Source organism: Trematomus bernacchii, unplaced genomic scaffold (assembly GCF_902827165.1).
Source record: "Trematomus bernacchii unplaced genomic scaffold, fTreBer1.1, whole genome shotgun sequence".
In the NCBI taxonomy this organism is placed as follows: Eukaryota; Metazoa; Chordata; class Actinopteri; order Perciformes; family Nototheniidae; genus Trematomus; species Trematomus bernacchii.
In genome coordinates, this window is record NW_022987720.1 from 2,771,081 (window position 1) to 2,785,248 (window position 14,168).

Here is a 14,168-nt window from a genome sequence, read left to right on the forward strand (position 1 = left end):
TTTACTTGAAGATGTGAACAAGTCAGTCATATTTTTCATAGTTTTTATACTTGATATACATCTGCAGGGTAAGTTTAAATTGTTTTTGTCACAATATTATCCAGAACCACATCTTTGGGAAATACCCACAAAACCAGACACCTCCAGACACAGTCTTGACTCATCGTTCACCACAATGCAGATGGTACTATAGAACAACGTTATTTTTACTACCACTCCATGAATCCACTTCCCTCCTTCCCTTTTTTTCTTTCAAAATAATCCCAGACACTCGTCAAAATATGTCTAACGATGTGTAATTATGCAGGTTATAAAAAAAACTGTACATCTTGGAAACGGTGCATTATGATATTTCCCTTTTTCTGACAACAATGGTAAAAAGGGGCAAATAGGATTTTGTCATACTTAAGTCGGTGAATGTCAACATATTGCAAATAGTGTTATTTGCCTAAAATGACTATACATTATATATACAATCAGTGCCTTAATTAAAAAGTAGTTTCAATATAAAAGCTCCTCTTTTCCAAAAATAAACAAACACTCTACAGGACACTCCTGTGTACTTATAGAAAAACATGACCTCCTTAATGGATTGGATTGTGATGCTGCAGCAGACTCACATCCACTCCCTTGAAAGATACTAAATCAATCACTAAGTGCACCAATTGTGTGCAAGCGTAGACTTTAAACCCTCTTCATCTTCATCCCTCTCACATAAACAGGCTACATTGTTGGTAAAAGATCCCAGTGTTATTATTGCTCAGGTCTAGATTCACTGGTATCATGTAGAAGAAAACAATGAATACAACCTTTGGAGTTTTTTACTGTCAGTAACTAAATGAGATTACATGGAATAATTTAAAAATAAAGTACCAAATCATCACAAGATCCTGTTTTTCCTATTGTTCCCTTGACGTATTGACGTGTACCGCTGGAACATTTATTTATTGTTTGAGTTCATGTTCACATCAGCAACTCTATCTATGGCTCTGTTACAACTGCTCTCTCATAGCCTTCCTCATGTCAGGTGACCCAGTCTCACCAAACCCGTATGACATTGATTTATTACTGTAAATATAGCACTTCCTTGGGAATATCACAGCAAGCAGGAACCCGAGTGGTCAGGAGGTGTATGAGGATGAGATAACAGAGGTGGAAACAGTGAGCACACAACAAATAATAGAGAGATAGAGATCTGTAACCAGGCGCATATTACAGAGTGCTGATGCTGCTGTGAGCCATCCCATCCTTAACTTCACTGCAGTAAGACCACTTCTTCATGTTTGCTTCCTTATTTAATTGTCAGGGCAAGTCCATGCTTAACAATGTACAATTCAAATTGTACATGGTGTGATATATAATCATACAAACATACCAATAAACACCAATATAGACTGTGTGTACACAATACACAATATATTTTCATCTTATTCCACTTTGTACTTATATTACATGTATTCTTAGAGGAATGTACCCTGTTTCAATACTCCATTACATTTATTTTAAAGCTATGCTGTTTACTTTGCAGATTCAGATTTTGCCAACAAAACATAATGAGTTTACTAAAGATGTTGCATAGTTATACTTTTCAAGTTTTTTGTAATCTCCCTCTTGGCCCTCTACAACATTTAAATTCTGCTTAAAAAATACATAGTACATTAAAATAATTGCAATGATCTAAACATTTGTGGAAGAAGTGCTCAGATCTTTAACTTCAGTAAACGTAAAATAAATACTAAGTAAAGTTATTTCATTAAGTGAATGTCCAAAATAAGCATCAAGATATACTTAAAGCATTCAACTTGAATACACTTTAGGTGGTAAGGAACATTTCATAAAATGCTTTGAAACAGGCATTGGAGGACACTGCACTCCTTTACACACAGTTTGGTGGAGCAAGTGAACAAAGAGTGAGTCAGTATCACAGATGTTAACAGGCTCATCCATCATCGCTCTAAAATAGTCGGGCACCAAGATATTGCGTACACAATTAAAACATTTTCCATTTAATTGGCTCTATTAGCCAGACATATGACACCTTCTCCCAAAGCACAATTAGTTTGTATTGGTACAAATTCCATGTGACCTAACTGTGTATGTTATTATAATAACAAAGAGATCAAGTATGGATCAAATGATATCCAATAATATACACATAACAAATAAATTGAACAGACTACGAACACCTGTGACTATAGATAAGCAATACAAGTAATTTTGTAAAGTTACAACAGCATAAACACAATAACAAAACATATACAGTATACTGTAAAAGAAGTTTAACCCAAAAAACTTAAGTAGGATACATATATTACAATAAGTAGACTAAGATAGCAAAGTAACATGCCCACAATGGTTATTTAAAGTTATTTTGAACAAGAATGCACATGATATTGAAATGTACATATATATCATGATATTAAATGACCTGTGCTTTACTGTCAATGTCTATTTTTGCTGTGGTTTGGAAGTCTGTTCAGGGCCGTTTCTAATTTGTTGCATACAGTTGCTAAAATCAAGAGAAGCCCACAGTTGTAGCTCCCCCTACTGATGAAAAAGAAAGACTGCATTTGGCACAAACAACGACATGGAAACATGGTAGATGTTGCCATGCCTGCTGATATGCATTCATAAAATGAAGGCTTACTGGTTTGGTCTGACTGTGGTTACATTAAGCATCCACTGCGGTGTTATTGCTTTGCTACCGTGAGGACGAATCAACACAGGCTGTGGTCTTTAAATGCCCTGTTTGCTATTCCCAGAAAGCTTTGGCAGCGTTACATTACTAACTAGACCACTTATCACTATGCACGTGATGCCCGCTCTGTAATTGATGAGAAAGTATCCTCTTCTGCTCGCTCCTGCTTCGAGCTTTTCCGGTAACCCTCTCCGAGCAGCCCCGAAATATGACACCCCGTCACCATGGAAACAAAACAACTGCAATTACCCAAACATGGTCAACGGAAGTGAAACGTGAATGACAAGTGCGTGCTGACGTCAGGCGTGGCACGCACTGCGCCGCTGTAGATGATTCGGATTCCCTTGACCGTGACAATAGTGGAGCTGAGAACGAGCTATGAATAAATAATGAACCTGCTGCTTCGGCTGCTCCCACTCATTTTAAACACGATTCAATCCCCGGTGGTTGTACTTTATGTAACACTGAATCCAAAAATAGATTCACTGACATCTTTATGGACACAGCTGAATGTATTAATATTCCTCAATTCTATTTTGACCCTCTTTTTGACGCAATGAAGTAGCCTAAGTTATATCATTGAATTGAAATCTGTTTTATGAGCAGATGGAAATTAAACAGTGATCATATAAATGTAGATGCTCAGGATCAATTGTTTTGCTCTTGGCTTATAAACTGAGCTCATTCTCGACCTTGGAAATGTCACAAAGCAGCCACAAGGTCCATTAAGTATAGCTGTTCTGGAGCTATTGAGAATATATCTCAATGTAGTTTGCTTAATAAATTCAATGTATGTTCCTATTTCCCTATTTTTCTATAGCCTACTTTTTTTTTAGATTTTCTTGTCTATATAGGTTTAAAAAGTTGAGGTTCAAAATAATAAATTGAGTTAAGAAAGCATTTCACTAAGGTCCATTAAGAACCAGTTTCTTTGAGCGTTTAATCATAGACCATTATCATCAGGTTATGAGACAAGTTGATCAACATTTTAAAGACAAGAAACCCTTAAAATGCTCTGGAAAAACACTTTAAACATCTACAATTGAATGACTGCTATACCTTAAACTGCATGAATGATAACAAAAGCAGGATATTGGTCTTGGTATATTTTAATTCCAGCGTTATACAATTTTTGCATCTGATCATATTTGATAAGTACAAAAATAAACTATGTCATAAAATACATCTCGATAAAATACATGAAGTGATCTTTTTTTAATGGAAAAACTTGAAAGGAAATATCATGTTAGGGGACACCTTACAGCAAGATGTGACACCTTCACACTACACATTAGTAACCCTGCTATTTCACTTGTTACAACACAACTTTTTCAACAGCATTACACATACATTAGTCTATTAAACATGATCTAACTTCACATCACATTTAGAAACACAAGATACCACCTCTTCTTGGATTACAGATGACTTGTATTTGCATGCATTTTTGTCGCCAGCGCAAAGTCTCACCACAGAGAATTGCACTAGCAGTATGGAGGAAGTCAACCCTGTTACAGTCACATTAAACATGTCATGTACACAACCTCTGATGTTCAGTTTTACACAACATCAAAACTCACACTACAAAACATTGTTTTTCGAGGGAGATATCATAGCTTGCTGGCTGGTTAGAACTTTGCATAATTTGTTTTGCATTCACAAGGCCAGAAGTGTCGGAGAGTTAAGACTATCTTTCATCGACTCAGACGCACCCAGGCTGCCTTTGAGGCTCTCGAAGCCCTCGGCGAAGGAATCAATCTCAGAGTAATTAAACGAGAACACTGAGCGGTAATTGCTACAAGTGGGACTGGAAGACATGACTGGAGAGCTCAACGTTTCAAGGTCATTGGCCACAGACTTGTACAGCGTTTCCCAGTCTGAGAGGCCGAAGGGCCCGCTCAGGTCAATGTCAGGGACGGATGCAGCCATCTCTGTAGTCTCTGCCATCTCCAGACTGGGCACCAAGTCATCCAAGTCATCTCCTCTTAAATCCTCCAGATCCTCCTCCTCTGCACTCGAACACAGCAGGATGTTGGAGTTCCCCAAAATGGCTGCAGCAGGGATGCAAGGGACACTGTCCATGTCTTGGCCAATAGATGCTTCTTCTATGGCTGCAGTGCTCTCTGGGCTTTTTTCATCCTCTAAGATGGACAGGAGCTGTGGGGAAGCCGGAGGATCCTGCAGCATTGTGTCAGCATCATCTTCATTATCTTTCTCCTCATCATCTTCATCGTCATTGTCATTTGCAGGGAGCTTGCAGGATGGTTGGTGGGAGATCAAGACTTGCTCCAGTCTCTCCTTCTCCTTCATCAGCTCTGCTATCTCCGTCTGGAGGGCAGACTTCTCGTCTTCGAGATTGTCCGTTTCCTGAGGTGAGGAGGAACAAATCAGAAGAATTAGTTGTCATGGGGAGGCCTCTGCCTTTGGTTGCTCTGCTTTCATCCCTGCCTAATGACTACTGACATGCAGTGCTGTATGTCCTCAGCTTGTGTGCAGATGTGCTCTATATGATGGCATAAAACAGCATACTTACAGCTTGCAGAGTGTCTATCAGCTCCCTCCGTCTGTTACGACACTTTGCTGCAGCAATTTTGTTCCTCTCCCTCCTGATCCTCCTCCTTTCCTCCTCCTCTTTGGACGCCTGAAATCAATGAGAAATAGCCTATTAATCGACATCCTGCTGCTGAGGTTTGCCATATCAGCAGTTGGCTCTCCAGCACCATTTCACTTGCCAAAAAGAGGAAGAAAAAAGATGTTCGCTGCAGTGTATGCTGGGAATACTGATCTGCTCGGTGCAGACGCTGCTCCAGTTCAGGCGTTAAAATGCTGCACCACTGGCACGGTCTAGTCGAACACGTGAACGCGCAGTTTTATGCAATTTCCCATCCCATTCATAAACAGCGCTGCGTGCTCGTTACTCCAAAAGTGATTACTTGCTGCACCAATTAGACTTTATCCAATCACCTCATGTGCTATTCCCGCAGTAATGCATTTGCACTCTCACTACGTTTTAACAGTGAAACAAATTAAAACATGTTTTTCCTATTTTACGTTATTTAAAAAATATCGCGATAACTACATTTTTCATATGAAATTCTGTCAGGGGAGAGGGATATGATACGGATTATTGTACTGACCGTTTGGTTGATTTATTGGCTAACCTGTAACCTGTAATCTCTGAAACTCACATTTCAGTAGCCCCTCCCCCTGCTTTCTTGCATACCTTGTCTTTCAGCCCTTTCCTGTTGGAGGGCTTTGTCTTTTTTGCACCTGCCGGGGAAGACGACTTGGACGAGCCGTGAGTTTTGGTCTTTGCTCGGCCGGCCGATGGGGAGACAGATGTGATGACTGTCGGCTGCACCATCCACATGAGACCCGGCGAGGTTGAGATTGCAGTCACAGTCGGAACAAAGGAGTCTGCTCCGCTGGTCTCAGTATCCTGGAAAAACCCACATCAGAAAGGCATATGCATGCAGTCAAACACTAATTTATCTTATCTGATGAGTGAGGAACCACGCTCGTGGCTGACCTTTAGATGTGTCTAAATGGTACATCAATCATTTGGCAAAGAGATGCCAAAACACAAAATCAATCTAATCTATCAAAATCAGATGCATGACTTGTCGTCACGTCCTAATCACTCGCTTTCTTCATCACCATCATCATCACTCAAATGAAAGGTCACGAACAAAACGTGTCTTTTCAAAGTAAACATATTACAAACAATTTCCTTCAAATAAGAATACACATTCGTGTGGTGTCTTTGCAGATATCCTACATAGGCCTATAGAAAATATAGATTGACTGTCTACAGAATCGTTTTCAGCACGGGACAGAAAAAGGCTGTCTATGAAATGTTCTTAGATATGTGTATACTTTTGCAACCTAAATTAGCCGTATATGCATAAATGATCCCACAAGATGAGTGAGGATAAAAAATGTTGAATGATCAGATCCGCGTCTACCTTTGCGCTGTCCACTGATGATGAAAGCGAGTCAGGAGGATGCTGGCTGCACCCAGGGGTGTCCCCGCCAGGCGATGCTGTGCTACAGCTGGACGATGAGTCGAACTCAGTGTTGGAGTCTGGATGCATGTTCTCGTCTAAAAATCACTGCATAAAAAGAGAGATTAGTCTATCTGATCTAAGTAGAAAACAGTCGTCTTAAGCCTTAACTGTATCCCATTTGCCACGTTCATAAATGGTAACTGTGCAGATAGTGGAGAGGCCCTGCCTTTTATAGTGAGCTGGAATTTTATGAATGAAATCTGTGTGGTGAGACCGAACCATCGCACAGAGAGAGAGATAGGAGAATATGAAAAAAAGCGAGCAGATGTTTTTACAATTGAACAATTAAATCCGTGGAATGTCTGAACAACAACTTCAGCAGCCCTTTTATTTGTACTTATTTTATTAAGTCGTGTATCAAAAAATATCGAGCCTATATTAAGTGACACCCCCGCCTGCATGAGGTGCCTATCGCCATGAATGAACTAGGCCTACGTCATTTTATGTATGCAGCATCTGCATCATATAGATTATGTTCCCTATACGTCCACATATGTACACCGTATAATAATCCGATGATGTATGGAAACAGAACTGTTCTTGCAGGATAAGGGATTGCAATAAAACACAGTTTAAAATATTTGCCTTTATGTTAGATAAGAACACTTGATAAAAAATACAGTGCATTATCAAAGGTGTCCTAACACATTATTTGGAACAATATTACAAAACCCATCATGATTAAATGAACACACACATCTTTCAGCACACCAGCTCATTATTTATGAGCTGCTAAATGAAGTGGATCCATATATCACATGCCTATTTTTTCTCCACCTGTCTCTGCATATGAATAGAGCTCCAGCAACAGAATTGTCGCTTTAGTGAAGCAGCCAATCGCCGACTGGACCGACCGAGCCATATATGGTGTTTCCGGTAGGCAAGGGGCGCGCTGTGGCGCACGGAGAACGCGCAGACGGACGTGTGGCTGTGTGTGGCCCACTCACTCACACTCACAAAGAAAGTGAAACAGCGCTAAAAGTCTTGTCATGCATTGTACCTGATACAAGCGTCATTGTGCTACATTTAGGACATGGAGGCGATGGAAGCCCACTGCACTTGACCCACCGGTTTAATATCAAAATAAATATAGTCCACACTGCATATTTACGCAGAAAATCTATATGTAGGCCTAATGCATTTATAAATACACACCATTAGGTTGTTATTGCAGAGAATGACAAAATATTAAACCTCTGTTTTTGTAAATGTATAACCAGGCTAATTGAGTGGTGGCTGATTTCCTCGCAATGTGCACTGTTTCTTTTCCTAATGCAATTTATCGAAACCAATTATGTAAGCCGTATTCCCGCACAGCCTAAACAATCTCCTATAACAACAGGGATTGTATAGTATGCTATATTTAGATTTCACATGACCTCACAGATCCTCTGAAAGGGATAGTTGGTGAATAGAGGGGGCCTCTCAAAGTTCAGAGACGGGCTGCGCTCCCGGCTGCTTCCCGGCAGTCACAGCCCCCTTTGGGTTTGTTTTCCGGCACATCATTAGGTGGTCGGCTTGAGCCCATTCATTCGCCGGCGGCTGAAGACTGGAAAGGGTTCAAAGGTTGCACATCACGCCAGACACCTCTCGCAGCTCAAAGTCTTGTTTTCATCATAGCAACTTGAGCGTGAATGCGTGAGGGTATTTATAGACTCCGTGAGATCAGCGTTCAAAGATCATGTAAATTAGGCAAATAGATCATTAACTGTGCTACTGGATGATGCCTTTGTTGCCATGTGAGGGAATTTGTCCTCAAATGAAAAGGCACGGGGTATATTTATAATAAATAAAAATACAGTTGGAAAATGTATTGGAGTAACTGAACTCTTTCCCCAAATGTCATCTTTTTGAATACAACTTCATCCATTATTTCCAGATGTGCTTCTGCAATCTTATTCTTTTAATTTGAACAGGTTTGGGGATTATTTGTATTATGTCACCAAGACATGCTAGCCTATATGATAACCAATCTTTTATTTCAAGGCAATACTTCTTATTTCTGAATAACTTAAACATTGTTCTTAAGGTAACACAAAGTCTAGGTCAGCATTGCTAATTGGAAGCTGCTGCTCTTGCCAACCAGTAAAACAAACTACTCCAGCAGTCCTGGAAGTAAACGGGTTGGTCGGAGTCCTCTGTCATTCCGCCGCTGTCTGTCTGAGAGCCTCAACACAGACAGAGCTCTCACTCTGACGCTGATCTCAGGAACCAGGAGCGTTACTACGTGTGTTATGAGACACTGCTTAAGAGCCGGTTTCTGTTTTACTCTGTTGAGTGAGCCGTCATAACAACACAAACGATCGTTGTTGCTATGCAAAATTAGCACGTCACTGACGCGAATGGGTGGAGCGTTGCTACGACAACCAGGAATGTTCAACATAACATGAGCGCGGGAAACAAAACTGCTTTAGCCTACATTGATGCACTTTGACACAATTAAACCAAAACACATTATCAACACTTTGTACCTTTATTATGTTAACATTAATTCACACTTTCTCTTACAACTCAGCCAGCCTATACACTGTTTAGAGGGACATAGTAATACACAAAGCACTGACCCAAAGTGCTTCACAGTCAATACCATTAAATTCAATGAATCAAACAAAGATACAACCCCAATAGGACAAATAAGAATACAAAGAAAGAGGAAAACATAATGCAAATGTTGTGTATATATCAATATTGTGGCCAGAGCTTATGCTGTCTGCTCATTCTTTACTTTCTATAAATGCTTAGTCAACAGTAATATTAACTGCAGAATATTGCTCACACTAAGAAAACTGAACTCAATGCCCTACCTATTTATTAAGAGCTATAGGAAAATCAGTTGTGAAGAGTAAGTTAAACACTTAATTTGAAGAGCAATAAAGTCAAAATGTTGGCTCCATGCCTATAGCGGCATTTAGTGATTCATGTAGCTCGTTATGTAAATCATGAGGATTCCCTTTACCACAGTTGTAGGGAAGACCTTTATGATCACGCCTGTAACGAAATCGTTGAGAAAGGTAAACTGCTGTTGTGGAAAAGTACACACACCAAACCAGTTATCAGCTTGCTCTGCTGCCAAACACACCCTTGAGAGGATTGCACGCACAAAGTACAAGCAATGCCTGCGGGCAGAGCACACGCAATCACCTCTGCTCTGACATGTTCGTATGATGTTCCTGCCATTTTGCTTAGATAGCCTAGTTGTTTTGAATTTGATTCAAATTACGCATTTGCCTTTATCACATTCAAATAACACATTTACTTAAACTCGGATAAGCATCATGAGTCTTACCCATAGGTCTTACCCTAAACAATTACAGGAAGGAGAGTTACATAGACATACTTTGTTGTGTTTTTGGCAAAGTGGTCTAAGCATTCCATCTAAGAATGTACATCCTTTCACATCTTAGTTTTAATGTTTTGTTTTGTGACGGTGATGTAGTATAAGTTATTGAACTACAGTTTTTAGTTTTGGTATCTCTTTGCAGAGATCCAAATCTGCTGTTTCACCATTGCATTCTGGGATTTCTGATCTGTCTGAAGAGGGACATTACTTAACATGAACTGGTAGACCAAATCCTGTAGTATGGATGATTGATTACATACTCAATACTGTGGACAATCACCACAGGAGCAATTTTGGGTGAAGTGTCTTGCCCAGGGACACAACGACATGCTGACTGCAGTGGGGTTTGAACCTGCAACACATGTAAAAAACCCTGTACCTGATTGATCCTCCAAGTGTTTTATTTGTTAAAGGAAATAAGAGCGTAATTTGGTTTGCATGGAGTCATGCCTTTGAGTTATACAAATGCATTAAAGGCTATTTTCAGAGACGTTAAAAAAAGAACTGCTGCTCTGCTATAGAGGTTATTTTAATAATTATAATAACAAAATGTTCAAATTGAATGTTAAAAAACACCAGCCGTTTTTTTAATGCGTTTTGTTTGACAAATATAAATGTTCAAATGAATATTTGATGAACTTTGCTGTGTAGAATGTCTACATTTGTTCTTTGGTTTTCACAACAGCCGCTGTGTTTGTTGTCTTACATAACGTCATGTCGCTGTCCGCCAATCTCACATGGTGTAGCCCACTTCCCATCAGGACCCGCCCCTTTTTTACAGGATGCACCATATATGGGAAATGACGTAGCGGGGATCCCTGGAATATTCCATTTCTCGAGGCTGAGTTTAACAAATATTTCTAAATGTTACCTTCAACTTCAAACAAAACACTGATATACGTTGTATAATCACGTATTAGTGTTTTAAAAACAATGTTTAAGAAATATATGGCTTTATTTTAGCGTTGTTATGTGTGTGTTCGTGTGTTTTTTTTCCTCCCGGTGTCAAGTAAATAGCGCGCCCCTTTGCCTACGTCATCGGCCCTTCCTTCTCAGGCTATAAAAAGCTCCGAGCTCTCACAGTTGGCATTCAAACTTTCAGTAGCAGAACAACGAGAGGAGCAATACATATCAGGAACAGCAAGTGAAGAGTTTTTCTCAAACCTACAAAGGGATTTCCTCAACTCAAGTTCACATTTGTTTGGATCTTCCTACTTGTTTTTTTTGGGAAAGATGATGTTTACCACTTTCAACACGGAGTGCGATTCCTCCTCCCGCTGCAGCACCGCTTCCCCATCCGGGGACACCGTGGGATATTATCCCTCCCCGGCAGGATCTTACTCCAGCATGGGATCTCCCCAGTCTCAGGTATGTCCAGTTCATGTTTATTCAACTTGTATTACAATGTAGCCTATTTGTTTGCATGCAAGTTAGACAAATAAAACTCATCATAGCTCACTACATTATTCTCATAAAGCTGTAAGTTTAACCTAATGAACACAAGCTTATTTAAAAATTAAGATAGCCAATGACGTTGTGCTTGAAATAGCCCATTGACCTACACAGTGCAAGGTGGGTTTCATTCATCCACCTGGAAACCCCATAGGGAGAGTGTAACGTCATGGTTGACATCATATGGATATTTTTAAACCACACAGCTTTTTATAGACAATCCTGCAACGCTGTATCCCTCCTCCTGAAAGTATATCAGATGTACTCATGATCTTCTTTCTCATTGCCTACAGGATTTCACTGACTTGACAGCATCAAGTGCCTCCTTCATCCCCACCGTCACAGCTATTTCGACAAGCCAGGATCTGCAGTGGATGGTCCAGCCTTTGATCTCCTCAGTGGCCCCTTCTCACAGACCCCCCCTCTACAGCAGCAGACCCAGCCCTGCATACACCAGACCAGGCATGAGGTCTGCTTCCAGGACTCATACCTCTAACAAGAGAAGAATGGAACAGGTAATTACCATCTGACCATCACATGTTACATAACATGTGGCAACTTCTATGTGACACTGTATTGATTATCACGAGCTGGAGACTTAACTTTTTTCTTGTGTTCTGTGCAGGTGAACCCTGAGGAGGATGAGAAGAAGAGAGTTCGCAGAGAGAGAAATAAGCAGGCAGCAGCTAAATGCCGCAACAGGAGGAGAGAGCTTACAGACACACTGCAAACTGTAAGTTTGTCAGATTTACCATCATTCTTCAAAATGTATTTCTTGTCTATGCTTATAGCAGTGTAAACCAGCAGTGAAGCTAATTCCTCTATTTCTCTCTCCTTTGCAGGAAACTGATGAGCTTGAGGATGAGAAATCCCTCCTGCAGAATGATATTGCTAATCTTATGAAGGAGAAGGAAAGGCTTGAGTTCATTCTGGCTGCCCATCAACCCATCTGCAAAATCCCCTCAGACCTGGACTCAGACTTCAACATGGTCTCCATTACTCCTGCTCATCCCTTCCTGTCCACCACAGTGTCCTCCCAGGCAAACACTATCACTTCCAGCCAGCCCACCTTCAACTCCACCTCCACCTGTAACTCCATCTTCTCCAGCAGCTCCATCCTCTCCACTTCCACCATCTCCAGCAGTGCGGTCAAGATGACAGACCTGGACTCCTCTGTCCTGGAGGAGTCTCTGGATCTGCTGGCGAAGACAGAGATGGAGACGGCGCGGTCAGTGCCAGAGGTCGACCTGTCCAACTCCCTCTACACAACTCAGGACTGGGAGCCCCTTCACGCCTCAGCCAACAGCAGTGACTTTGAGTCTCTTTGCACGCCTGTGGTGACCTGCACTCCGGCCTGCACCACCTACACGTCTTCTTTTGTCTTCACCTTCCCAGAGGCGGAGACCTTCCCCACTTGTGGCGTTGCCCACAGGAGAGGAAGCAACAGCAACGACCAGTCCTCCGATTCCCTCAGCTCCCCAACACTGCTGGCCCTTTAAAGACTCTTCCACAAAAGACAATCGTACTTCCTATCGAGCACATCTTCTTGAATTATGAGATGTACAGATCCCAGGGCTATGGAATGGACTTAACCAGGAAGCAAATTATTTATGAATTTATTTGCTTTTATCTATACTTGCCTATAACAACAATGTAGCAAGTTAAAAAGCATGTTTCAACTTATATCACCTAGTCGTTTTATGAGTTGATATGATTTTATGGTGCTATAGATAACAAAACTTGTTGTAGTGTTGATGTGTTTTCAGAGCAATAGTTATTATTGATCCAGTTTCTTTCTGGTTGATGGAATGTGAGAGTAATGTGAACTGTCTGTGAAAAACTTAAAAACTGACGTGCTTGTTGTCCATCCATGATAGTCTGAGTGGTCTATCTTGAAGTTTTCTGTGAAAACATTAGTGGTTATAATTTATGAAATTTCAATTTATTTTTTTACAGAGAGAGTAAAGATGAATGTTGTTTTTAAAGTATGTAAATAAAAAAATAGTGATATTTAAATTGAACTATCTGTTTGTCACACTTCTTGTTATATGCACACATACATTAACATTTCCCTTGGATTGAGATATATTAACACTGGTATTCAGCACATAATTAAAATCATTTCTAATTTTATCCTCCATAAGGGATAGCAGTCTTTTTCCTGCAGCTCCACTGGCTCTATTTATTGTTCCGTCTGTTGCCAAGGTTAACTACACGTCAGGGCTCCTACGTCACTGCGTTTTTTTCCATTTTTTTTTTATTTGCAAGCGCGATGACGTTTTACTTCCGTGCCCAAATATAGCACAACACGAAGACTCGCTGTTGCTGTCTGCAAGGAGACTGCAGACGGGCTTTTTCCACTAAAACATTTAAATACCCGTCTCTGGGTTTCTCTCTAAAGATAAATTACATTTGATTTTCGGAATAGGGGAACGAGCAAAAACCGATGAGGCGATGCTTCCCTAATCTAAATGTATTCAGTCGTGCTCGATGACAACCGCTGCACACGTATGGTTATACAACATAACAACGTCTCAACCACGATCTGCGTCGGTAGATCCCTGTATTCTGTGATCTTTGATGATCGCAAAAATATCAAATCCCACAGTGA

At 40.5% G+C, this 14,168-nt stretch overlaps 2 protein-coding genes across 2 annotated transcripts; one reads left to right on the forward strand and one right to left on the reverse strand.

Annotated features, from left to right (window-relative positions):
• Positions 1-3,801: 3,801 nt before the first annotated feature.
• Positions 3,802-6,909, reverse strand: si:ch211-153j24.3 (proto-oncogene c-Fos). The gene is made up of 4 exons (XM_034143682.1): positions 6,664-6,909; positions 5,922-6,137; positions 5,232-5,339; positions 3,802-5,065 (listed from the first exon to the last, which is right to left on the reverse strand). Exons 1-4 carry the CDS (start codon positions 6,790-6,792, stop codon positions 4,355-4,357), a joined length of 1,164 nt encoding a protein of 387 aa, XP_033999573.1. The 5' UTR covers positions 6,793-6,909; the 3' UTR covers positions 3,802-4,354.
• Positions 6,910-11,214: 4,305 nt separating this feature from the next.
• fosab (v-fos FBJ murine osteosarcoma viral oncogene homolog Ab) lies at positions 11,215-13,568 on the forward strand. The gene is made up of 4 exons (XM_034144095.1): positions 11,215-11,473; positions 11,851-12,072; positions 12,183-12,290; positions 12,400-13,568. Exons 1-4 carry the CDS (start codon positions 11,339-11,341, stop codon positions 13,054-13,056), a joined length of 1,122 nt encoding a protein of 373 aa, XP_033999986.1. The 5' UTR covers positions 11,215-11,338; the 3' UTR covers positions 13,057-13,568.
• The last annotated feature ends 600 nt before the right edge of the window (positions 13,569-14,168 follow it).